At 36.6% G+C, this 27,910-nt stretch overlaps 1 protein-coding gene across 1 annotated transcript; it reads right to left on the bottom strand.

The window, feature by feature from the left end:
* HS3ST1 (heparan sulfate-glucosamine 3-sulfotransferase 1) lies at positions 1-27,541 on the bottom strand. Its single transcript, XM_063459875.1, has 2 exons — positions 27,359-27,541; positions 1-1,220 (listed from the first exon to the last, which is right to left on the bottom strand). The coding sequence occupies exon 2, from the start codon at positions 1,117-1,119 to the stop codon at positions 181-183; it is 939 nt and encodes a 312-aa protein (XP_063315945.1). The 5' UTR covers positions 1,120-1,220; positions 27,359-27,541; the 3' UTR covers positions 1-180.
* Between the last annotated feature and the right edge of the window lie 369 nt (positions 27,542-27,910).

Below are 27,910 nucleotides of genomic sequence, written 5' to 3' on the forward strand. Positions count from 1 at the left end.
AAACCCATAACAAAAACATATTTCACAAGTATAAAAATAGAATACATTTATGGGAATAGTTCTCTAGTGCTGTACATATATATACAATTTATTTTTTAAAGCATGTACAAATAAATTATAGCTTAATATTCTAAATATATAGCTGCATTACTAGGATGTTCTATCCTAAAGTCTCAGATCTTAGAGCCAATCAAAGGTTTGTCCAACCAGTTCAAAGAATTTCTTATTTGGTTCATGGAAATAGTCACGTAATTTCCCCAACAAGAACGGCTTGATTTGGGGATGAGCTCTGCCTTTGGACTCATGTAAACATCGGTCCCTCCCACTGTCCCTTAAACAATAAAAACCTTTCGTTTTATTGAAATAAAAATTGGACATGTTAATCTGAGGAGAAAGATTTAAGAACCGTTCTACTTTCTGCATTTCGGGAAAGGGGTCCTTGATCAAACGATCTCCGTCAACTATGTAGATGTTTTTAAGAGGGAAATATTTTAGCCAGTTTTCCATGAATATGTGATATAAACTTCTGTTTATTGCTTTGTAGTCTGTATTTAGTTCATCATTTTTCAGAAGCAGGTCCTCAACTGCTGGATAAGACTTATTTTTTTGCTTGTGATTATAAAAAACTTGGGTGTAATCAGACAAAACTCTTTCGATGGGATCTCTTAAAATGAGCAAGAGTCTTATTGTACTGTTCATGTTATAAACTCGCTCAGGTACTACATCAGACGTGAAATATGCTGGTGTTTTCTCCACGGTGAGCTGGTGGGGATAGGAGAAAGGCATTTGATCGAGATACCATTCTAGACCTCTCTTGTATTGATCCTCCAGGTCGAAGAAATGAATTTCACTTTCAGCAGCAGAAATGTGAGAATGAAGGCTAAGCATTTCCAGCAAAGCTCTAGTTCCACCTTTGCGTACTCCGATAATTAAAATATGTGGCAAAAACTGACTGGTACCATTTGGATGAGATACATTCTTAAAGGAAGTCTTTTTAATTTCTTCATCATTCACAAGAGGGAATGCGGACATGTAGTTTTTTTCACTTAAAGCTGGTCTGCAGATGGTCATATGCAATTGCATAAAAAGTAGGCAAACTCCTACAAGTAAAGCGGCCATAATGAATATACAAATTTTGCCATCAAACAGGATAGTGCTCCATTGGCGAGTTTTGTCCAGAGAGATGTCTCGGTTTGTCAGATATGCTTGCAGAGATTTGTCTGAAATAATAATAACAAATAAATAAAAGAGTGAATAAAATCGTAATGCGTAAAAAAAAAAAATCTAAACATTTAACTGTAGTAAATAAAATGAATACAAAGAATATTAAAAAAAAAAAATGCAGATTAAGATAAGATGTGACTACAGCATGTTTTGAGAATCTTTCAAAGCAAATGCTACCTAAATATTTTTCCAATTTGCTACAGTTTTGTGTTTAAAGTGATCTTTATGCTAGATAGTAAAGTTAGCATAGTAAATGCCTATCCAATCATTACACAAAAACAGCATAACAGACAATACATTTGCTGAGTAATGTCAGAATTTGCACTTACAGAAGTCAGTCACTCAACCAAACACAATCAACACCGACACATGCTAGACATGAGAGAGTGAAAGGCTTTAAAATGCCATATGTAAGTAAATGGATAATTACAATCTTAAAGGAAGAAACTCAGAATATAATGAATACAAAGGTTAATGCTAAGCCTAAGTATAACAATTTATTTAGACAAAATGAACACAAAGACAATTTCTTCAAAAGATTGTCACGGTATGATTGCCTATAAAATCTGTAAGAGTTTAGACACTAAGATTTTAAGTTCTCCAAGGGGCAGATTGCAAGAAATCAACATTTCTCTAATGTAAATTATATCTATAAATTTGTTTGCAAATAAATGTCAATTCAGAAGAATGTTATAATTTTAAGGTTTCAATTATTCAGATTAAAAATGCATCTTTTAGAATAAAGCAAAAATGTATTTTAACAGTTACATATTTGTGACAATTAAAAATTGTTACCATCTTCCATTTGGGTACTGGAGGGGGCACTTAGAACAGAATATAGGGTTTAAAAGTCAAGTCAGAACCTTTATATATTGTTGTCTCTTTTTTTTTCTCCCAACTCCTATGCTGGATGAAATGTGAGATGGATGACAGAACCCTGTGAGGTCCTCAGAGTCCTGAAACACTGATTCAGCACACTATTTTGATTTTTTTTTTTTTTTAATATACACACACACACACACACACACACACGTTTAGTGCTTTTGCTAAAAGTTCTTCTGAGTGCCCCCAGTTTATTTTACTTTGGATTGGTTCCTGCAGAAAAAGTGTCCATCACATTTAGACACACATACAGATTATAAATATACACACACACACACACACACACGGAAGTTTGAAGACACACTGTGCAGTAGGAGTTGGTTAAAATTGTAAGATCAATATAGTCTACTACAATCCTTTACTACCACTTCAGAATTGATTAGATGGAAGCTATTAATAGAATCAAAGTAAGAGAGCCTAGTCTAGATTGTTCCCTTGGGTTCCATAATTAACTTGCCACTTGAAGGAACAGCATTAAAAAAAAAAAGTAGATTGGAAAAGAATATTCCTCACTTCTGCTTCAAATCATATCGTCTAAAGTTGACACAAATGAAAAGGAAAGTGACTTAGAATACTTTAAGAAAGCAAATATTTTTCGAAGAATTTATTTATGGTATAGCATATAACATTATGACTCTTACAAAAACTGGCCAAAGCGGTATTAAGAGTGCATATTGCAAATATGGTTGAAAAGAATGGTTCATTTAACTAATATTTCATCGGAGTTTATACAAAATATCTTTAATTATTAGGTTGTCTCCTTATGTCAGAAATGATTGCATTAATGTTGGGAACTACTGAATATAATCAGTGAATCTCACAACTTAAAGGAACGCCGAGCGTGGTGATGCTGAATGTAGGTTCTGCACACAGTGCAGCACTGACATAGGAAATACCTCTAGAGGCTGTGTCTACATTGTGGAGCCTGCAGGGTTATGCTATAGACACTAGAACCACTACATAAAGCTGTTGTTTTTGTGCCGACTATAGTGTCCCTTTAATTAGTTAATGGCTTATCATATTTTCCAAAGGAAATATGAATCTGGTATATGTAACACCACATCATTTTTAATTATAATTCCCACGATGCTTTGCCCATCTACAAATACAGACATATGCCTACCTGCTTTGTTTTGACGAGAAAAAGCAAAAAAAAAAACAAAACCAACAGGTGTGCTGGAATGGTTTATAGACGCTGATCTTTTGATCCCACTACTGAAGGTTGCCTGTTTTTTTTCCCACCAAATTGTAATATTGCTTTGACTAAACCAGGTTCAAGGCATATATTACAATACTGTGCAAATGTTAGCGCTAAAAAGGATTAGAAGTCTTAAATGACATGTTAGCCTTGACAGAGCACTTTGTGGCCATCAATCAACACATTTATAATGAGGTAAAACAAACACTAAACAAATGACAAGTTAGAGTACATACGCTGCCTGTTGACTTATTCCTAAAGTAACCAATTCCATGAGCTTCACGCCATGTAATTGCAATGTATGTGTATGTACACAGTATTTGCTGACACCATTCTAAAGCAAAAGGCAGAGCTTCAATTCGCTTTAACCTTCCATGTCTGGCTACCCTCATCAGCTGCCACTCACAAAGGCTGATGAGAACAGGCATCTTCTCGTGCTATGTTCAATAGATGCTTCCAAGTCCGTGAAGTGTTTTTAGAAGCAATGTTATCTTTAGGGCATTAGATATGAAAGATATAATCACATTTGGTATCAAATTAATTGTCTAGATTAACTAGAGGTGATAAAACCTGGTTACAGAGATTAGAAATACCCGCACAAAATTATCGTTATTGTAGAACTTCAGTTTGGTTTGGAATGCATTGATTTCTCCTTCTAAGACTGGAGGGCATGTCTAAAACCTGAACCAAATATGTGCAATATCTAATGATACCTAGGAACTTTGCAATTCAATTTCGCATTGAATTGTATTATTGGGAAAGAAAAGACACTACTTCCCTATAACAGTAAGTATTAAAGTTCACTGTTAAATTCCCCGGTTTTATTTCACTTAAATTATTTGCATGGCGCAGTGTGTTTGCACTTTTTTAATCTATGCACGGTGGTAATTTCTCTTTATAATAAATAGTTTGTTATTAAAGGATCACTATAGGGTCAGGAATACAAACATGTATTCCTGACCCTATAGTGTTAACACCACCATCTTGCCCCCCTGGGCCCCTCATGCCTCCATAAATATAGTAAAAATCTTACTGTATTTAAGCCTGAAGCTGTAAATCTGCATGCTGTTAGACTCAGAAAAACAAGCAGTATGCTGACATGTGCTTCCCCATAGGATTGGCTGAGACTGACAAAGAGGCAGATCAGAGGCAGAGCCAGCATGGTTCAAACACAGCCCTGGCCAATCAGCATCTCCTCATAGAGATGAATTGAAGCAATGAATCTCTATGAGGAATGTTCAGTGTCTGCATGCAGAGGGAGGAGACACTGAATTACAGGATGCTGTGCACAGTGCTGCCCTGTGCTCTGCTGACAGCAGATCTGAGTGGATGGAGGCATATTATGCCTCCATCAACTCTGAAGTCCCTCTGGTGGCATTCTGAGTGACTGCAACTGGAGGTGTTCCTAGCTTTCAATGTAAACACTGTATTTTCTCTGAAAATACAGTGTTTACATGAGAAAGGCTACAGGGAGCTATAGTTCTCACGTGAACAACCTCATTAAGCTGAAGTTGTTTAGGTGACTATAGTGTCCCTTTAAGTTCTGCCTTTTGTCTTGCTTAAGTTGTGACTTGTAAAATAAATAAGAACAATTACTAAAGAGACCTATATAATAGTATAGCGTTTTAAATTTTATTATTTTTAATTTTTTTTTTTTTTTTTTAAATATTGTAATTGTGTTTTAGACTTTTAATCTAATTTGGCCAGGATAATCTAGGACTTCCTGTTTTATAAGTGTATTTTAAAAAACAGGTATATGTAGCATTAACATGGAGATGCTAATCATGTTTTTGGTCTAGTGCATGCAAACTGTGATTTTTAACCTTTGCACACATTGGTTTAAGTCACATGACCTCCAGGAGTGGCTTTGTGAAACTAGTTATTCATTGGGGTCTTTGAAACCCTATAAACTATAATACCATAAGTATTTATGGTGCAGACCTTAAAATAACTGTATATATAGAGAGATAGAGAGATACACACACACACTAACATGTGTCAATAGTTTCTGATCATTGTACGGAGATTACAGAAGACCACTTTATGGCACGAAGCAAAAGCAAGTAGAAACACATTATCCTGTTGCGTTGCAGTTTTTCCAACCTTTTCCCCAGGCGATCATAGATTGGAGTCTCAATCTCATTGCAATGGTACTGTGATTTTCATAGAGGCCAAGATGCAGAGAGTAAAGAAGTACTGTAACAGCACACACCGTGGTGAATTACATCTGGACCTCATAATATTTTCTAATGAAACCTGATATGAACTCCATATGCAGGAGACTTTTTCATCAGTTTTACCATGGAGAAAACATGCAAGAACTCCTTCTGCTCCTTGTTAAGAAAATATTATGTGTTATGGGATGCTTAGTCATATTCATTACATTCAATCCATGTTATGCCACCCTATACAGAATTCTTTTATAGTCTGATTGTAAACAAACTTGCCCAAAGCTGAGTGTATGGTGGAGCTTCTACATCAAATACAGTGGCGAGTTAAAATGTGATGCCCGCTCATAGTTTATCAAATCATTTGACAAATCTTTCTGGCACACATTTAGAGCTGCAAATGGCATTTGTGGGGCTTAAGGTAAGAAACATCCCTTTCTTTTTCCTGAGATTAACTTGCACAAGGGCAGACTACCCTTCTGGAGTCCCAGCGGATTACATTATATTTGTTAGGGAACTTAAATAGGAAAAGTGTGTTTACCATTGCACACCATTCTTTTGCAGCAGAGTGCTTCTCGAATCAGAAACACATTCCAAGTTAATCTTTTACCCCAGTGGTGCATGGTCTGGCACAGGCCACACACATTACTGCCAAACAGTGGGCATACATCCATCCACACTACACAGTCTAGAGGCAGAGGCCAACAGGGTTAAGTAATCCTACCTACAACAAGAATCAAACTCGAAAAATGTTAACCAAAACTATCAACATTACATAAATACATATAAAAAAAAAATGGCACCAGCTCAACATTCGTTGATAATTTCATCAGTGTCATAGTCCCCATAGTTTGTCTCTTTGGAGAGTTCTCAAGTCTATTAAGAAGAGTATGTTTTGACACATGGAATGGTCACAAAACTTCACAACTGCATTCTCTAAAGTACCAGGGTAATTGGGGCACCTATTGCATTGCTGCAAGTGTGTTCTCTGGTGATCTGCTACTATAATTAGCTGTGCCAATGTTACACAACAAAGCTTTTCTAACGGGCATCCCTAAGTAAGGTTGGCCAACCCAGCTACCTGCCATGCATGTGAGCATACATGAACACCTTCTACCAGGGCTTGCCTACTGCAGGATCTCTGGTGGTGCTAAATGTTTCACTGGCATGCCACCACCCACCGTGTTCTCTCTCTCTAATTATGTTGGGACTTGGGAGGTAAGACAAGGTTAGTTTTTACCCCTTTATGCATGATTAACAGATTTTTTTGGATACTACAACAATGAAAGATAAGTTATTAACTTCATATTAATGGATTTGGTATATGCAGGGCTACTTAAAAAATTAGTGGGTTGGCTAGAAGGAATGTCAAACCCCGTATGATGATAACTCCCTTGGCCTGGTCTCTGTGATACCAAATAAAAAGAAAACCAGAATTGGCTGAGAAGGCCGTCAAATCGTTAGAATTAGAGGCAAGAATCTGATATATTTTTTATTTATATTTACCTTCGTAATGCTATAAACATTCCAACCCAGAATATGTCCCTTAACGTGTAGGTTTATGTGTGTTTCATTACTTCAGCTATCCAATAAAAATTAAATCCTAATTGCATGCGAGGTTTGCCATCACCTAGTAAGTAACATTTTATGAATGATGAATGGGCAGGCTCTATTTTTTCTTAAATTTAGTGGAATAAAGATGCACATTTGTTTTCTTACTACACAAAATTTTCTCTCTATTGGCTCACAAATCATGTCAGTTCCAAAGGAAATCAACAAATTCCTCCAAAAACATTAATTCTGGAAACTGAAAGGGGCTCTATGTACAAACTGTTCAATGGGATCCTATGTTTGTTATTTTGATACAGTGTACTTTCCATAACATTTGCAAACATTGAGCCGCCACAGTTTTGGCTGTCATTTTGATGCACTACAAGACGTTTGTTAACATTTCCAAACTCTGCTCTAAGCAAGCGTCGATGAAACGATCACAATTGTTACTTTGTTAGCGGCAGCTCAAATGAAATGTAAAGAAGCGTTAAATGTGCTGTGTCCTTCTTACCAAAAAAATAAATAAATAAATATATATATAAATATATATATATATATATATATATATATATATAAAAAAAAAAAAAAAGAAAGAATTTAAAAACTGGTAGAAATGTAACTGCCTAAAAGTATTGAATATATAATACTTAAAATAAATAAACAAAAACGAACATTTATGAAAGGAGAAGTGGAGGGAATTCACTCCAAGTCTAACTTTCATAATAGAAAGCCATCCAAAATAGAAAAGTAAATCAGAATAATTAAAAAAAATTTTTATATATATATATATATATATATATAGATATAGATATTATACACATACACCAAAAAAAGCTTAGCATTTCTTAGTATAGCTAAAATGATCCAGATGCAGTATTGTCCCCAGATCCAAGCCAACTGTCCCAGTTGTATATGAGGGTGGCTTGGATATGGGGACAATGCTGCAGCTTTTATATTGATACTTTTGATTGTCACCTCATATTTTATTTTAAATGTATTTAATTTAATACTTTTCTTTTTTTCTATTCACTTTAGTCATTTTTCTTTTTCCCCATCGTTTTACTATTTAGTTATCTAGTTTCAGACAGAGTAACTTAAGGGGGGGGGGGGTTTAGTATTTTTAAGGGGTGCCCTCGAATGCACAATAGCTATTATTTCAGTTTCTGCAGGGGTGCCCATGGAGGCACTATAGGGATTTTTCCATTTGATGTATTTACTGCAACTATTCTGTCATTGTATCCAGACCTTCGATACAAGAGAGTATTACCTTTTTCTCCCCTGGTCTTTTCTGTCTGTACTCGATATTAGATGGGTAGTTACATTGCATCTGTACTAGCTACGTGACTCTATATGTAAATAGCCATGATATTTACTACATTCGTCTGGCAGATTTTTGTGTTATATATTTTTGACTTGTTTTTGCTGCAACTAAGTATAATATATATATATATATATATATATATATATATATATATATATATATATATATATATATATATATATATATATATATATATAATTTATTTTTTTCTGATTACTTTTCTATATTTGTGGGTTGCTTTCTATTATGAAAGTTAGAGTTGGAGTGAATTCCCTCCACTTCTTTTTATAGATGTTTGTTTTCTAGCGTTAACAGCAACCTGACACTCTCTCTATAATATAATCTAACATAACTACTTAAAAAATATATATATAAGCTGGTAAAATACAGATACAAGACACAAGATTACTTAAATGGCAGATACCCACCCTTTAAAATAAGCCTGGTAGACACTCTAATGGCCTGTAAGCAGCTTAACCCCTTAAGGACCAAACTTCTGGAATAAAAGGGAATCATGACATGTCACACATGTCATGTGTCCTTAAGTTGTTAAAGTGACAGAAAAGGTGAAAAAAAAAGTGATATATATATATAAAAATGAAACAAATAAAATTAACTTTAAAGTGGCACTGTCACTTATGGGATTTCTTTTATAGTGATAAAATCTAAGGAGTAAATAAAACTTCAATGATATTCCAACACAATAAAAAAAAAACACAAAAAAAAAAGTATATAAGACAATGCAGGGACTACTTTGTCTTCCGGAAATCAGCTGTTGCATGGCACATCCAGACATTATCTGTAACCTATCACTTGCTAAGGATAATGGGTACAGGAATCTTCTTAAACTACATGCAACAGATGTCTGAGGATCTCTGTGCACGACCTTCCACAGACCTTTATTGTGTGATTTTGCATATGCATGAGAATAAAGCAGTGATGCAGCTTCCTCTGCCAAGGGCTGAATTAGATAGAGAAGGGTGAAGTTTGAGTACAGGCATCTCCTTTCTTACTCTTTGTGGGGTCACATCCAGGCCACTAGCCATGCAGGCAAAGACCTTTCACTGAGAGACCAAACAGGAGGGTAAACAACTATAGGACAATGTGCAATAAGAATTTGTACCAGTCAAAGAAGGGAATACAGATTCCTCTTTAGACATCAGAGGGAAAAGGGGCAAATTAGAGCTATATTAATATTAGAAAATTGCTGCCATTAGAAGAAACTAGGAGATACGGACACGGGGACTTACGTTCAACACAACCTATGCAATAAGTATAGGTTATGGTGCTTGAAGTGTTCCTATAAATATAAAAAGGAGGTAATCACCCCCATTCCCTCTACATAATATGGTTTACAGCTTTGTATGAAATACAAACAATAACGTGACAGTAACAAGGTATGTAGGTAAAAGGACTTATAGCAGACAGTGTGATTTATCCAAAACTAAATAGTATTCTGGTGCCAAGCACTAAGGCTTTGATCTAACTTGTTTCCATAAGTTTTTTGAAGGGTCACAATCAGTAAAAAAAAATAAAAATTTGCATATAAATTGTTTGAAAATATTTTTCCAACAGAAAGTGATTCTTCTAGAAGCTCCAACAGAATTAAAGCAAGGCTAAAATTTATTGTGTAAAACGATTACATGGTGCACTCTTTATTTTTTAACTACAACTTTCATAATTCATTGCTAGCCACAAGCACGAATATCGTTATAGGACTTTCATCTCAACTATACCTGTGAATGCAGTTGAACACTCCAGCACACCATCGATTACACAAAAAGAAGCTCATTCCATAGTCATCTTTAAGATACCACCAAGTTTTACCCACTGTGTTAAATGCCAAGTGTGTTGTGCTCACCAAATACACAACTTCATAAGTATGATTTTATTATCTGGTCTTCCAAATTAAATGAATGTGTCGAAATCCATTTACAGGAAAGAAATAACTACAGTTGAACCTCAGAACTCGAACTTAATCCGTGCGAGGTAACTGTTCTTCTGGCATTACAAAATCATATAAAATGGTTTAAAATATCCAATACCCCTATTCCCTTACTTGTGTCCCTTTGTCCTCTGGTATCCTTCTCCTCTTTCTCCTTGCATAATACTGTCCATACCCCTTGACTCCTGCAGTCTCACTGCTTAATTCTCTGCCATTTAGGAGGTAAATCACTTTTTGTTTCTGTTATGCAGCCCTAGCAACACCTCCCCTGGCTGTAACTGACAACTGCATGAACAAATTGTTTCATTTCCAGATCTATCTTACTTTAGAAGCTTATATTTACTTCTCTGTGGATTGAACTTTAATTACATACAGGAGATTGCTACAGGATCTAGCAAGCTATAATAAATTATAAATTAAAACAGAATTCGGAATAAAGGAAGTGTAAACATTACATGACTTTACAGGAGGTGTTTAGGAAGGCTGTGAGAGTCACATGCAGGGAGGTGTGACTGAATAAACAAAGTGATTTAACACCTAAATGGCAGAGAATTGAGCACTGAGACTGCAGGGACAGGATCTATAAATCAAAACTGCTTTATTAAGTTAAAGTTGTTTTGGTGACTATAATATCCCTTTAAGTTAGTGTGAGACAGGAGCTAACTGTTTTATTAAAAACCCAGATTAATATTAAAAAAACAAAAACAAAAAAAAAAAACCACACACTTTTGTCCCTAAATCCTACAGTCTGAAGACTTTTACGAAGGTAATTTTTTTACACAGCTTTACATAATAAAGTGGGAAAAAGATCATTTCCTGTAGATACACACATTTTCTATTGTTTCCATTGCGATGAACATGAGTCTAGAGTATGATTTTCCATTCAGACAATTGTTTTATAACTAAAGGTAGCATTCAACTTCCTGACCTTTCGCTGCCATTTTCTTCTGGTCTTCAATTTCCCTTTCCACTTAGACATTAATCAATGCTGAAGAAATTTTACTAGCACTTTGCTGGATTTAATGTAAAAAAATTAAGAACAAAAAAAAAAAAAAAAAAGTTCATAAAGTGCAGAACAATTGGCTGCAGACGGATACATAGAGAACGGTGTAACCTACTTATCAGAGAAGGCTTGGCTTACTAACTAAAAGGCTCAAGGTACATTTTACAATTTCTCTTAGTTAGTGTACATGGAAACATTCTAGATTGGAGGAGGCTGCAGTTATTCATGTGTTCTAGCCATCATTTTAGTTTATTATATCACCAATAATAATGGATTTTAGATGCACAATATATATATATATATATATATATATATATATATATATATATATATTTTAACCCTATAGGTTAGATTTTTAATGTTCTATGCCATGCATGGGTTAGTTGCCTACATGTGTGGTCACTGTATTAACAACTTGAACATCGCTGCCGGGGTCATTCAGTGAACTCTTAAGCTATAGCCAAATCTTGGATGTTTTAGCCTAAACCTTTCAATTTGGATTTCAATTTAAAGTTTAGCAAATAATACTCTGTATCGCTAAGCACTGACATGGGTGGTTTTAACCTCCTTAACACATCATTAAATATATATATAATAGTACATTCGTTTTTCAACTTCAATTTTTTTCTTACAGAAAATGATTTGATGCAGTTTGAGATGAATCTTACGGTGACACAGCCTGGAGCCGGCTTAATTGTGCACTACTGAGGTGATATACCAAACAGAGCCTTTCTGATGTGCAAGTGATCATTAAACTCGAAGTGCAGGTCCCAGGATACGTGTATACAAGACTGACTGTATGTTCAAACACATACACACACACACACACACACACACACACAATATCGATTTGTTAAAATTGGAACATTAGAATATTCAAAATGAAAATATTTTTCTTAATCAAAAACAATCCAAATACACAGTATGAAAAACATTTTAGCTTACTTTATATACACAACAGTGTTAAAAAAGAAATACATCACAAATAGTAAGATGTTATAGTCTTGTTCTTAAAACATATAATGAGCTATTCCAAACTAACTCAAGTGCGCCCACCTCTATATTAGGGGGTTTATACCACTTTGCCTAGCTGAGTCAGAGCTAATTAATGCATTGACCTGCTGAGTCCTTCTACATTAACTCAAGTGACTAACTACACAATAATACATTCAGGTCAGAGGATGTATAAAAAGAGAAGATAAGCATGTGTTCTATCAGAATATACAAAATTAATAATGTTTCACACTGAGGTTCATAATAAGTACTGAAAAATAAGTTGGGTTTTGGTGGATCAAGATCTGTAGTTTTGCTGCATGAAGGTCCAGCCTTAATATAGCACACACAAACAGAAGAAAAACCCCACATAGTGTAATACAGAGGTGCCAAAAATCAAATGCTAGACAAACACTGCATGCTTTAAGTGCAAACACAAAACATGATTTGATAAAGGAGAACTACGATATTCCTTTGAAGACAAGGTCACAATGACTCACTGTTGCAGGTCTACAATACTTTTCACAATACAGAGAAAAAAATATTATAGCTTAATCTACATGTGCAGTTTATTCTTTATTTTAAGTACAGAGAAAAAATAAATACAGCAACTGTACTAATAGTAAAGTTATTCATAATAAATTAAATATGTATGACAAATACATTAGCTGAATGTTGGAAAGCCACTAGTAATTTTCTGAGCTAGAATTAAATGTGGATTTTTTTTTCTTTAAAACAAAATAATAATACTAAACGAGATAACATGTTAAACATTAAGCATGCAAACTCTGTATTGCCGGGAACAATGTTGCAGTCGAATGACTTTTGCCCTGATTCTCCCACTTGCATGCTTTTCATAAAGGTATAAAGATAGAGTCCTTCAGATTAGATTATTGTATGTCATGGTGAAAAAAGTCATTGAGGAGTTCTGGAGTAATAAAAACACAAGTTGCAAGGACCAAAAACAAAAAAAAATATATAGTAAGATAGGGAAACACCCAACTCATATATGATCTTAAGGTAAAATTAACTTGTCATTGGGAGAAGAATACAAATCTAAAATTTGGCTATTTTAACCGAACGCTTTTGAATTCTTTGTTTAAAAGGGACAATAAAGTTTCCCAGAATACTTTATCTCAATGAAATACCCCTGCCATTTTAACTCTGCATTGTAAAATATTGCCGGTCTGCAGGAAAGGAAATATTTACATTGTTGCGTTAACACACCTCTAGTGGCATGCAAATAAGTGAAAAGTATACCCTTTGCCTCTAGAAAAAACCCACAAATAAAACGTCAATAAAATTACTCATGTAATAAATGCAACAGACTAAATAATAAAGTCCAATAATAGTCTGTGCAAGTCCCTTTGTTCCCGGTGTTTTCTTTTATGGTGTTACTCCATGATCAAATAGATATGAAAATGCAAAGAAAAAAAGGGTAAATTAGTGATATACTATTTCACTACAAAAAGGGAATCCTTTGTAAAAATAAATTGACTTTATTAGAATCTTAGCTGAAAGCTAAGTATCAATGTAAAAAACTTCACATAAAATAAAATTGGAATTAAAACAAACTCCAGATATCTTTAAATGAATAATAGTAAGGCTTCCATGATCCATTGATAAAGCCGTTGGAACGGAGAAACGCGTTTGGAGGGACACAACTCACATCACAGAAAGCCAGCGCCTGGGGAGCATTCACCTTCACTGTTACCATCAAACTAACATCTGAACTGCTGATTTCGGGACGCCGAGAACAGCATAAGGTCTGCACCCAGTACTTTCTGTACTAATTAGTAGGCATATCATAACGAAAGAAAAGAAAATGTTACTTGCGCTTTCTCCTTAATCCCTATGTATATTTAGACAAATGGAGGTCATTTAGTTGCTCCAATGGCCATTGGAGGGATGCCCGCTACCCATCGACCCACCGATGCTGCTACCCATCCCATGTGTTCCCTATTAAGGGTTAATAAGTAAAGGGGTGTATATAAAAAATACCCCTTTCTGTCTCATTAGAGATATCTTTGCCAGAAGCTCAAGGAAGCAGGCTGAAGGGTCAGTGTTAGGACCCGCTTAGGGGGGGTCTGCCTTGACGTTGGCAGGCGGGCATCCCTCCAATGGCCATTGGAGCAACTAAATGACCTCCATTTGTCTAAATATACATAGGGATTAAGGAGAAAGCGCAAGTAACATTTTCTTTTCTTTGGTTTTTACTATATATTGGGGCTGATGTGTGTTGTAGTCCTTGCTGCTTAAGCGCAGGACTTCTCTTTTTGTATTTGTATTTACTTTGTATCACACAGCCTGGTTACAATGCTGCTACCCATCCCATGTGTTCCCTATTAAGGGTTAATAAGTAAAGGGGTGTATATAAAAAATACCCCTTTCTGTCTCATTAGAGATATCTTTGCCAGAAGCTCAAGGAAGCAGGCTGAAGGGTCAGTGTTAGGACCCGCTTAGGGGGGGTCTGCCTTGACGTTGGCAGGCGGGCATCCCTCCAATGGCCATTGGAGCAACTAAATGACCTCCATTTGTCTAAATATACATAGGGATTAAGGAGAAAGCGCAAGTAACATTTTCTTTTCTTTGGTTTTTACTATATATTGGGGCTGATGTGTGTTGTAGTCCTTGCTGCTTAAGCGCAGGACTTCTCTTTTTGTATTTATATCATAACGAAGCCTTACTATTATTCATTTAAAGATATCTGGAGTTTGTTTTAATTCCAATTGTATTTTATGTGAAGTTTTTTACATTGATACTTAGCTTTCAGCCAAGATTCTAATAAAGTCAATTTATTTTTACAAAGGATTCCCTTTTTGTAGTGAAATAGTATATCACTAATTTACCCTTTTTTTCTTTGCATTTTCATATCTATTTGATCATGGAGTAACACCATAAAAGAAAACACCGGGAACAAAGGGACTTGCACAGACTATTATTGGACTTTATTATTTAGTCTGTTGCATTTATTACATGAGTAATTTTATTGACGTTTTATTTGTGGGTTTTTTCTAGAGGCAAAGGGTATACTTTTCACTTATTTGCATATCATTAACTCAATAGGTCGTCAGGTTTCCTATTATATATACCCTCCTCCTTAGAAAATTAAGTAGCGCTCCACTTTTTGAACACTATTAACACCTCTAGTGGCAGTTAGGAAGTCATCTACTGGAGGCACTGCCACTGCTATAAGCAAGTCAAACTCTGTATTAGACAAATACTGCAACATATGATTGGTGTAATGTGTTTTGCTGCACATGCGACTCCCAAAGTGGAAGCACTGTATAATCAAAGATCAGTTTTGATTCTCTCAATCATGGAGGCAAGGCCAACAACATGGCTAACAGCGTGGCGAAGGCTGAAAGGTGAGTAAAACTTTTTTTATAGAAAATGGGAGGAGACAGTAACATAAACAGCTAAAAGAACAAGATTGTGTTAGGAAAGCACGCATTCCCGATATTATATTATTATTACGGGTATTTATATAGCGCCAGCATATTCTGTAGCACTTTACAATATTATTAAAGGGGGAGATTTAAAAATAACTGAGACAATTACAAAAAATAATAGGTGGAAGAGGGCTCTGCTCAAACAAGCTTACAGTCTATAGGAGGTGGGGCATAAAACACAACAGAACAGGAAATGGCAATCAAACAAGGTGGAGTGAAGCAGAGCTGGAGGAGAGAATAGAGTGTTGTCCTTTAGGAGAGAGCAAGGCACAGGTATGTGAGGTAGAGGTTAGTCTGGGAGGCCATAAGCTTTCCTAAAGAGATGGGTTTTAAGGCACTTCTTAAAAGATGCAAGACTAGGGGAGAGCTTGATGGTCATAGACAGGCTATTCCAAAGGAAAGGAACCACCTGCAAATAGTCCTGCAAGCATGAGTGCCGTACGAGTGCGAGCAGTGGGCAGGAGAAGGTCACGGCGGAGCGGAGAGACCGAGAAGGGGCATACCTGTGGATTAGTGTTCCTTTAAGTCAGTGGTTTCCAACCCAGTCCTCAAGTCCCCCCTAACAGTCCAGGATTTAGGGATTACCCAGGTGTGTTGAAAGTGTTTTTGTAAAATATTGCCGGTCTGCAGGAAAGGAAATATTTACATTGTTGCGTTAACACACCTCTAGTGGCAGTTAGGAAGTCATCTATTAGAGGCACTGCCACTGCTATAACCAAGTCAAACTCTGTATTAGACAAATACTGCAACATATGATTGGTGTATAGTGTAAATAAAAAATAAAAAAAAGGGAAAACCTTAGGCAAAACAATGGTAATCCCTAAATCCAAACTGGTAGGGGGTACTTGAGGACTGGCTTGGGAACCCCTGCTTTAAGTGATAACCCATGCACCATAACCACACTATTTAGTGGATAAATTCCCTCAGATTTTTGTCAAGCCATTTGACATACTGTATATAGTAGCATCAGGATCTATATGCTTTGTTGTTAACATTTAAAAACGTTTGCTTAGGTTTTAGGACATAATCAAAACGTAATTAGTTCATTTGACAGAGAGAATGGAGTTGGAATTCCCATTTAAGTGAAAACTGTAAGAAATCATTACAATAAAAAAAAAAAAAAAACTTGATAAAGCCTATCCAAGGAGAAACATGTTAAGTGTATTGTTTATAACTTTTATATCACTATTTTATTATATATTGTATTACTTTTTAATATTAAAGTACTTTTTTAATTGGACCTAACTTTGCCGCTGATGAATTGTTTGGAACTTTATCCCTGGTGGGGATCATACCACCCAAGTGCTTTGGATTGAGCAAACCGGAACTTGCCCTTTAGCATGTGAGTAGGTTTAACTTCTTTATTTCTGCGTACACTCCTTTTTACGGTGTACACTATTGTCGTTCTGTTTGTTTATCTCCACATATACATGGACGGAAACATTTATATTTACACCTGTATCCTTGAGTGGGGATCATACCACTTCAAGCGCTATCAGAGGAGCCAGGTTTTACAGCTCCATTACACGTGAGTGTACATTTTATAGTTTTTACCTACCCTTGCTTCATAGCTCTACATACTTCACCATATACGATTTTTATTTGTTTACTTTTTATATGAGGATACCCCCCACCACACCTATAATTCAAAGAATTACCTCTGCACTTGATCCATAGGCGGGGAATATTTCACCCAGGCACATACACTGGAGCTGTATTGAAGCTCCAGGAAAGTGCACATCTTTTATCTTACCAATCACTACTACAGTTTTAAAATACTACACTATTATTTCTTCTCTGGTTCTCTCCACATATACCTTGTTAAGGATTACTGAAGCGCTGTACCTACCCCAATGTTTTTGTTACAATAAATGTTGCTCTTTAGGGTTACACAGTTAAAGAGGAATTCTAAACACCATAACAACTACAGCACAGTATAGTAGTCATGATGCTACAAGTCTAAGGGTGCTGTCTCAAATTTTTTATCAAACAAGTTACACAAAAATTCCTGGCACCCATTGCCCATTCCTTCTTCTGTCACATTTACCATGCAGAAACTAGACTTCCATATTGTGTGATTGTCGTTCTGTCCAACAGTTCTAGATTAAAACTGTTCAAGTACCAGTCCAGGATTTAGGGAATACACTGTTGTGTCTAAGGTGTTTTTTTTCCCCTCTCTTCTAAAAACATTTGGGTAATCCCTAAATCCTGGACTTTTAGGGGGTACTTAAGGACTGGCTTGGGAACCATTGCTGGGGTGTGGAGGTGAGGTTGGGACACTAAAGTATATATGGTGGAACTGCTGACTAGTGATGTCCCAAACGGTTCGCTGGCGAATAGTTCCTGGCGAACATAGCGTGTTCGCGTTCGCCACGGACGGCGAACATATGCGATGTTCGGCCTCCCCCTATTCATCATCATTGAGTAAACTTTGACCCTGTACCTCACAGTCAGCAGACACATTCCAGCCAATCAGCAGCAGACCATCCCTCCCAGACCCTCGCACCTCCTAGACAGCATACAATTTAGATTAATTCTGAAGCTGCATTTTTTTTTAATTTATTATACAATATCCCCCCCCCACAACCAGTAACCTGTGTTTATTATACATTATCCCCCCACAACCAGTAACCTGTGTTTATTATACATTATCCCCCTACAACCAGCAACCTGTGTTTATTATACATTATCCCTCCCATAGCCAGTAACCTGTGCTTATTATACATTATCCCTCCCATAGCCAGTAACCTGTGCTTATTATACATTATCCTTCCCATAGCCAGTAACCTGTGCTTATTATACATTATCCCCCCACAACCAGTAACCTGTGTTTATTATACATTATCCCCCTACAACCAGCAACCTGTGTTTATTATACATTATCCCTCCCATAGCCAGTAACCTGTGCTTATTATACATTATCCCTCCCATAGCCAGTAACCTGTGCTTATTATACATTATCCTTCCCATAGCCAGTAACCTGTGCTTATTATACATTATCCCCCCATAGCCAGTAACCTGTGTTTATTATACATTATCCCCCCTCATAGCCAGTAACCTGTGTTTATTATACATTATCCCCCATAGTCATTTATCGTTGGACCTAGGCAGCATGATGTCTTAGGCCAGCCCAGAGAGTGAGTGAGTGATTGAGTGAATAATATAATATATATGTTCAGAAACATATTAGTAATATATGTAAATCGGGTTCATGCAAAGAGAGTGAAAAAGGTATTAAAGAAAAACACACTTATTGCATCAAATTTACAAAGCCAAACTTTTAAAAGCTTTCCTCATTTCTTTCTTGGGATGAGGAATATATCAGTTGTAGACTGAGGATTTCCACCTGCCCAATCTTTTAATAATATGCACTGGAGTGTCAGTGTTGAAGGAGACCGAAGCTGCCCCTATTCTAAATGAAAGACCCGAGACATGGATACAACCCAATCTTAGGAGTAGTGTTCTGATGTAGAAGATGAATTTAGCCATAGTCAGAGGGATTCAGTGAGAGTAGTGGTGAAATGTGTGTGGCATGACTGAGTGTGGGTAAGTAAGAGTCAAGTATTTTAACTGGGCACTAGTTCTAGGTGGGATAAAGTGGTATAGTGGATGGATGAGTAGTTTGGTTTGTTTTAGAGGTTTGTAGAGAAAGTATATAGTGATCATGATTTTTAGCGATATCCAATATTTTTAAGGTGGTCCCAGTGCCACCACTGATATCTGGTGTCACAATAGCTTGCATTTAAAAAAAAAAAAAAAATTTTGACTGTAATATAATAACAGTCAGTTTCCTTCACACGTGTGCGTGTCAGGGCCTGCCAGGGCACAGTGTCACACCAGTGCAACTCATATCTGGTGTAACAGTAGTGTACATTTAAAAAAAAAAAAAAAACAGGGGGCTTGTTGTCACCTTTCGGGAACCCTTGGTGTTGTACGTGGCTGGGTGGAGGAAGAGACCTTCAATGACATCAGTGAGGACAAGTAACGGGACATGGCTAGCTTGGTATCCAACCTTGTGCAAATGGGGAGGGTGCGGTTGTGCAAATGGACTGTTTGCGGTTGTTTGCAGTGCGTTAAAAGGGGAGTTTGGTCTGTCACTGTGAAGCGGGCGTAACCCTTACACTACCTGATCGATACAACATCATACCTGATGTTTTAAAGCACGTTATTCCAAACAATTTAGGAATGTTAGGTGATTTATGCCCTTTATGGATTAAAACCAGACTCTGCATCATCTATGTAATTTTCCATGGGAGTTTTGCAATGGATCCCCCTCCGGCATGCCACAGTCCAGGTGTTAATCCCCTTGAAACAACTTTTCCATCACTACTGTGGCCAGAAAGAGTCCCTGTGGGTTTTAAAATTCGCCTGCCTATTGAAGTCTATGGCGGTTCGCCGGGTTGCGAACATTTGCAGAAGTTCGCGTTCGTCATTCGCGAACGGAAAATTTTATGTTCGCGACATCACTACTGCTGACGCATAGCTGTTTGAATTCAATGTGCTCCTGCTATCAATATATCTATCTATCTATCTCTCTCTCATTTATTAAATGCCGTAAAAAAAAAAAAAAAAAAAAAAAAAATCGCTTGTGCCTACCCTCTGGAAAAGTCCAGCAACATGGTCTAGCAAAGTTTAGGAAGTCCAGGCAGATGAAGCCCTAGAGCTGGTTTCTCAGGACTGAATACATAGAAATAGAAAGTCTTTTATTTTTTTTTTTTTTTTGTGTGTATATAGATTAAAAAATTCTATGGCTAGGATATAAATGTATGGTAATGTATTGCATGTTGGATTCATAACAGAATCATGTTTTATATAAATGTTAATATTTAAAGAAAAACTTAATAAAAAGGAAATTAAAAAAAAAAAAAAAAAAGAAACCCTCTCTCATCCCACGTTTTCTATCACTTTTAGCAGACATCATCCCATTTAATACTTGTGAACGAAAACTATTGTTTAAGAAAATAAAGCAAAAATATCAAAGTTAAGTTGATTTGGACTTTTGGCCTTTCAGGGCTTGTGTCTATAGTCCTGTTAATGAATAGGTCACCAGAGTTTCACATACATATACACACACACATACATATACATATACATATACATATACACACACACACACACACACACACACACATCATTGTGTTCAATCCCTTAGATAGTAAACTATTCTGTGCAGGGCACTCACTATAATTGAGATATTTATTATGGTCATTATTATTGGAATTCATATAGCACCAACTTACTCCGCAACATATTACAAGTAAAAAGGAAGAATTTAACAGTAAATGAGTTTCACATGGTTATCCACGAAAGGGAGAACTGCTGGGAATCCAAAGTGAATTTTGAAAGTTAGGTCACAGTACCTGCATTAGATAAATACTCCATGTCTATTCTAAGTTCAGCTTGGTTATTCTGAATTTGAAATTCCATTTGAATTCCTGTCAATTGTCAGTTTAGTGAAAATCCCTGGAACTCTTAAGAGTTGAAAGGAACAATACGTTAATGAGGAACCCGGCTTGAATGAGCTTACAATACAGAGGAGTTGCAAACAGCTCAATGTAGTGGTTATGGTACATACCATTTAAGGCTCTCCCAGAACCTAGGGCCTAGCCCTTTATTGCTGCTCAGAAAATTTTAAGTTTCAATTATATACATTTCATCAAAAGTCATTTAGTCATTGTAGGGATAACTGGGCAGTTATGACATCCTGCCAGGCTAACTCACCTACCCCACTTAATGAATGCCCTAGTATTGGTCACACTGTTTGGGTGTCACCCCTAATTGCTTTTGTTCCCTCTTTTTAAAACTATTTCCAGCATAACCACTGCAGTACTGTGTGCTTACAGCATACCTCTGAGCGTCCCTGTTTGGAGCTTTGTAGTCCTAGTTCTTTAGTGTTCCTTTAAGTGACAAAGATGACAGCTGATTAAGAAGATATTAAGTCGATAGTGTATATCATCTAGTGGTACTCTTTGGATCTGACTTGGAAGGCTCAAGACTGAGTTGAGTCTGAGGTTTGAGCACTGTATCATTAGGTTTTAAATCAATTAACATATAATATCCTACTGTACAAAAACAAGAACACACACTATCTAGAGGCATATTTGAGTTTAGCAGTGGTGTGGCATTAAATCTTTAAGTACCCATAGCATGTGATAATTCTGAGGAGCAGGTATATACAGTGGTGTATCCTGGTTTTGTGCTGCCCTAGGCATGACAAAACTCACCCCCCCCCCTTCTCCCCCCGGGAGTGTGTTACCATGTGTGTGTCTGTTAGTGAGAATGTATGCATGTCTGTTAGTGAATATGTGTGTCTGCTAGTGACTGTATGTGTATGTCTGTTAGCTAGTGTATGCGTGTCTGTCAGTGAATGTGTGTGTATATATTTAGAACCCTTCCCCCCTGCCCTCTAAATACACACACATACATTCACTGACAGACACGCATACACTAGCTAACAGACATACACACTCACTAACAGACACACACACAATCACTAACTAACAGAAGCAAGGGGTTTAGTTAACCCTTTGTACACATAAGAAGCATTAAGTTATGAACTTCAAGCTAAGGATTGTGTAAAAAGTGTAGGTTTAATTCTGAGGATTTAGGTCTACACAATAGACTCCAATCATTTATTTTCTTAAACTTAATGCAATACGCTGTCAGAGGTCTCTCCAGATTATTTACAAGACTACTTTTCAATAACTTGTGCCAACATCATAAAATCTACTTTTTTTTATACAAACTTTTGTTGATGAGAGCACTATAAAGAATAAACAAAGATACGCATGTATGATAGGAAGGTTAAAAATTCATAAAACATTTATCTGCTCATCTCGAAGAACACATGTAAGATGTAATAAAGACAAAGACTTAATACTACAGTAGAGACACATCTACACATTTTTGAATTGCATAACACAATATGTGACAGTTATCTGGTTGATCCAAAATATAGTTGTTATCTATTCCACATACCCTCCAGAATTATGATTAGGTAGAGGAGAATATGTCCACACACAAGAATAAAAATAAATAAAAAATTGCATACAAGTATATCACTTAACTTTATTAGTCAGGAGAAAATGTTACTAGTCCAGTTGATACAGCCTTTCACTTTGCCTTTCAAACTTTTTTGCAAAAAAACATTTGTATAGAAAATTAAAAAAAAAAAAATACGGCATGGTAAACAATTCGATATCAGAGGCTGCAATCTAAGTACCACACATGTTGGTTCAACACTTAATGCATTGACCGACAATTTGTTCATACAATGTGTTATTTAACTAGGATCTACTGGAAGAAGGTCGGGTTTGGAAAAAGGTTGATTACCACCCTGCAAGAGGGTCTTTAGTCTGGCTTGCAGTGACAATGTATCCAATTTGTGTTGGTTTGGCATGGCTACTGATACAGAGGCATGTGTGAGAACATAAACCTGACCCACATGGACACTGTGCTATATTCACCTCTCTCCTAGTCTTCAATCCTTTAAAAAGTACCTCAAAATTCATCTTTCCAGGATTGCTACTGGCCTCCAGGAGTAACTTCTATCTCTCAAACCTTCCTCTCCCTCTCTCCTATATGGCCACACTCCACTCTCACCTCCAGTTCTGCTATTTTCCCACCATGTCTATTTGCTGTCTCCTTCAATACCCTTCCTATTGTGTTTTTATACCCCACCTCCTATAGACTGTAAGCTCGTTTGAGCAGGGTACTCAACTACCTATTGTTCCTGTTACATTTTGTTATTGTCTCATTTGGTAAATTTTCCTTTTATTGTAAAGCGCTGCGGAATAAGCTGGTGCTATATAAATAAATAAATAATAAATAATAATAATAATAATAATAATAATAATAATAATAATAATAATAATAATAATAATAATAATAATACTACATCTACATTGGAAAATGTTCTGACTGATGCCAATGTCAAGCGTCATCACTTTTCCCATTTCATTGAGGTTTGAATAGATGTGCAATCTTTCCTACCAGTTCTTTAGTGCTGGGCGACAATTAATCTTTACCAGACTAAATTGTCACACAAAATAAACAGCAAAATGTGTTATCTCCAGCTTATCCCCAACAGTTGGTCTAAGTGCCCTAACATGCTCAGTCAGCCGGAGGCATTGGGATAAATACACAGATCAGCTGTAAAACACAGTGCTACAGACATTCATATGTTTTCTGCAGAGCTAAGAAATACCACAGAGCTTGTGTAATTCACAGTAAAACTTGGTTAAACGTTAGGTATACTATGACTCAATATATGACATGGGAAAGTGATTCTACCTTGCTGTGTAAGTTGTTCACTATGTAACAATTTAAATCAGCCTGTCAATGTTTTAAAAAGTAGTAAAATTATGTTTTATCTATTAATCACCAGAGACCATAGGAAAGACAACTATATATTACACTAATAGCACCAATCCTTAAAAATCAACCCTGAACCTCTCGATCTGGATAATTAAAATAAATATTATGTAAAGTAGACTGGTCAGTGATATATATTATAATATATAATATTTTAGGCACACGTGTGCAATTTGTATCAAGTAAAAAACATACAATCAGCACTTTGTGACCGTTACCTTTAATTAGGTAAAGAAAAAAAATATTGAAATATTAGTGGAATACACAAGACATATTTGTGAATGTACTGAAAATTACAAGGATGGTGATTTGTAGCCCTTATTTTTTTTTTTTACTTGACAGTACATTTTTTAAAATATACTCGCTTTCAGGAGCCTAAAACAACAACAAACTAAAAAAATGCAATAAATCTACAGGAACACAGTCAGGAATGCAGTCAGTTTAGGAATGCCATACCTCCCCACCCCCCTGCATGGTCTCGGGTCTAAACTGCAGGGGTAGGCAACCTTTGGCACTCCAGATGTTGTGGACTGCATCCCCCATAATGTTGGCAAAGCATCATGGGAGGTGTAGTCCAAAAAAATCTGGAGTGCCGAAGGTTGCCTACGCCTGGTCTAAAGCATCTACTTTCAACACAAACATTAAAATAAAAAAAATTAGCTTGAAGAGGATTGTGTACATACCACAAAAAACTGACAAGCTAAACTGCTATACCTTATTCACAGAAGGACAAAAACATGTGTTTGTGAAGGGGGCAATATTGGCATGATCCTGGACCAAAGCTACTCTATCAAGATTTTTCATTTATGTAATAAAATAGCAGTCAATTTGCCAATGAATTGCCAACAAAACGTGCCACAAGTCAATAACTGATTGATTTTGTATACAGTAATTATATTGAGATATCAATTTCAATAAAACCTTTCTCCCCTGAACACATGCACCTGTCCCAACACATGACATTAACCCATAAAGTGCTCCTATGATTCTAAATGGAGTTTAACATGTCTATCTACGGGTGAAATTGCTACAGATTTTATTGTTTGTTTAATTAAATATTGGCTGTTCACAAAAAAAAAAATCTTTACTCGTCTGTGTCTAGAAAGATAATTCTAAAAGTAAGAAATAGAATTTGCAAGAAAAGACACCATACAATTATACAATTAAAATGTGTCTTTATACCACACAATATCTTTCAGTAAAAGAAAGTCTACAGATGTACAAAGTTCCCTGTACCCTCTGCCAGTGTTATTTCACTTATCCATACTTAAGTTAAGTAGCTACTGCACATGGCCAGTGGGTTAGTTCTCAAATAATGTGATATCTATGAGTGATTTCAGTGTATCCCCTGCTGTCCACTACATGCCAGGGTCTGATAAACATAGGGGATAGGGGCTGAAGTACGGGGCCCAAACATTGTAAAAAGACCCATTCTGCTTGATTTGTTTAGTTTTATTTTTATTTGTTGATGCTGTATATGCAAGGTGCTATACTTCAAGCATTTGGCCAAGGAGGCATAGAGGTTTTACTTCGGCTGGTTCAATATCATCTGGAATACTATAGTTACTATAAACTGTCAACAATAGCAATAGCAACTGAAGGTGCTCAAATGTGAAATTCTCCAAGCCCATTGCTCACATATCTGTGTCCCATGGCCCATAGGATGGATTCCCTGTGCCCCCACAGGATGGATTTCATGTGCCCCACGACCCACAGGATAGGCTGTGATCCCTTGTACCCATAGAGTATATGGGTTTCTGTATCCCTCAGTCTGCTTGTGAAAACATATTTATATTCTTGAAAGTCACAGTTTATAAAGGCATGTGATAATGGTTTTATATCTGGCTGCAAAGTCCAGTTGCAGACATATGTTAGGCACATGCTGTACTACACAGAAGAAAACAAGAAACCCAAACAAAAAAAAATTATAATTTATATTGAAGTCGAGCATTAAGCACCAGACCAATAAATCCAGCACTAATCTTGCACCCAGATTTTTTTGATAAGGTACCACCTGCATGGAACAGCTAGACAGCAGCATCTCTATTAGTCCTGACTGCTCTGAGTGTTTTTTACCCTCTCCTAAAATAACGCACCCCTGATAAATTAGCAGTACTAAATGAATGTAGCTATATTAGCAGTACTCACAGCACATAAAACATTTAAAAAAAATGCAGGTTAAATATATGAGTGGCATTCACATTTCATAAAATAAATTACAATTGGATACTAAATGGCTAAAATGCCCAAATAGTATGTTATGTTAGAAAAGTTACTAAAACTAGATGCGATCAAATGTTACAGTAACTTGTAAAATTGTACTGACATGTTGCAATTAAAAAAATAAATACAATAAAGTGCCCCTCTAGTGCCAGGGGTATGGCTGGTCTGCCAGCCAACAGGAAAGCTTTTAGAAAAAAAAAAAAAAAAAAAAAAAAAAATTATTAGTGATTTGAGTAGTCAACTATATTCCATCCAGAGAAGTGGCTCAAAAGGTCTTTATGCAACCAGGGAGCCTGTATATCAGCTTCAGTCCAATACGGCAAGCACTCTTAATGATTTACCTACTAATAATGGGTTGCATATTAACCAACAGTGTGTGCTGTGAATAAGATAAGGAGATTTGCAGTCTTCAACACACACACATTGACATGTCCGCGCTGTAAAAGTAAGGAAATATTTAGCAATGCAGCTGTGGTGGACTACAACTCCCATCATCTGCAGCTTATTGACAGTGAGAGGTTAATGACAGCCCGTAACGTGGGCAGTGCATGATGGCGATTAGTCTATCAGATTCCAGACAGACAAGATGCTGCTCTAATCTGGTTATCAAAACAACACTTTGTAGGAAGAAGACCACATTCCAGGACACCGCCAGAGATAGAGGGGAGACAAAGCATTTCAATATCCATCACCAGAGCAGTCCCCACAGATGAGGTTTTAGTTTTGTTTAAGGAAATAAAGCCCTTACTTGTCACACAGACACATGACACCATGCATTCCCAATATGCTAACTACAGAGTCACTCTCACAGCTGCAGCAAGCACAAAATCAGTTCAAAGCAACACTAAAGGCAATTTCCTTACAGGTATCTGGAATACTAGTGATAGCAGGAACAATAATACAATGTATCTGGTGAGAGTGGGACGCGTTCTGCCATAGAATGTATGCAATGTATCCGGTAAGGACGAGTTCTGCCATAGAATGTATGCAATGTATCTGAAGTTAAACATGCTGTCTTTACTCACCCAAGCAGTGCAGCTGGCTCCCAGGCTGGTCTATGGGTAAAAGGGATCCATGGTTATAAGGCAAGAGCAGCAAAGTACAGAGATTCCTCGCAGGGCGCGAATAGTGTACTCTCCCATACAGGTGCCTTGTTACAGTGAGAGCACACAGCCAGTCCCTCTCACTCCAGGTTTAAAGCCCTGATAACTCTACGTCACTGAGAACTGAGCGAGGAGGCTCCGCCCACAGCTCTGACAGTCCCGCCCTCCTCGGACCTCACCGTTCCACCTGGAGCTGGTCCTGCACCCATCCTGCCCATCCCTATCATGAGATCATCATCATAAATGCTGACGTTAATATTTAGCAACACATCGATGGAGGGAACAAAGGCCCTTTTTGGAGAGGGGGGAAGGATTAGGTGTGAGGCTGGGGAGCATGAATGTTCCAATACTGTCTAATACTAGGGAAATAATAATAAATGTTGTGTATAATTCTTACAACTAATAATAATGTGATTTAAAATTATCACAGCTAATAATAAATGTGATATAAAATGATCACAGCATACATAAATA

This window comes from Pelobates fuscus, chromosome 6, assembly GCF_036172605.1.
Source record: "Pelobates fuscus isolate aPelFus1 chromosome 6, aPelFus1.pri, whole genome shotgun sequence".
NCBI classification, from domain to species: Eukaryota; Metazoa; Chordata; class Amphibia; order Anura; family Pelobatidae; genus Pelobates; species Pelobates fuscus.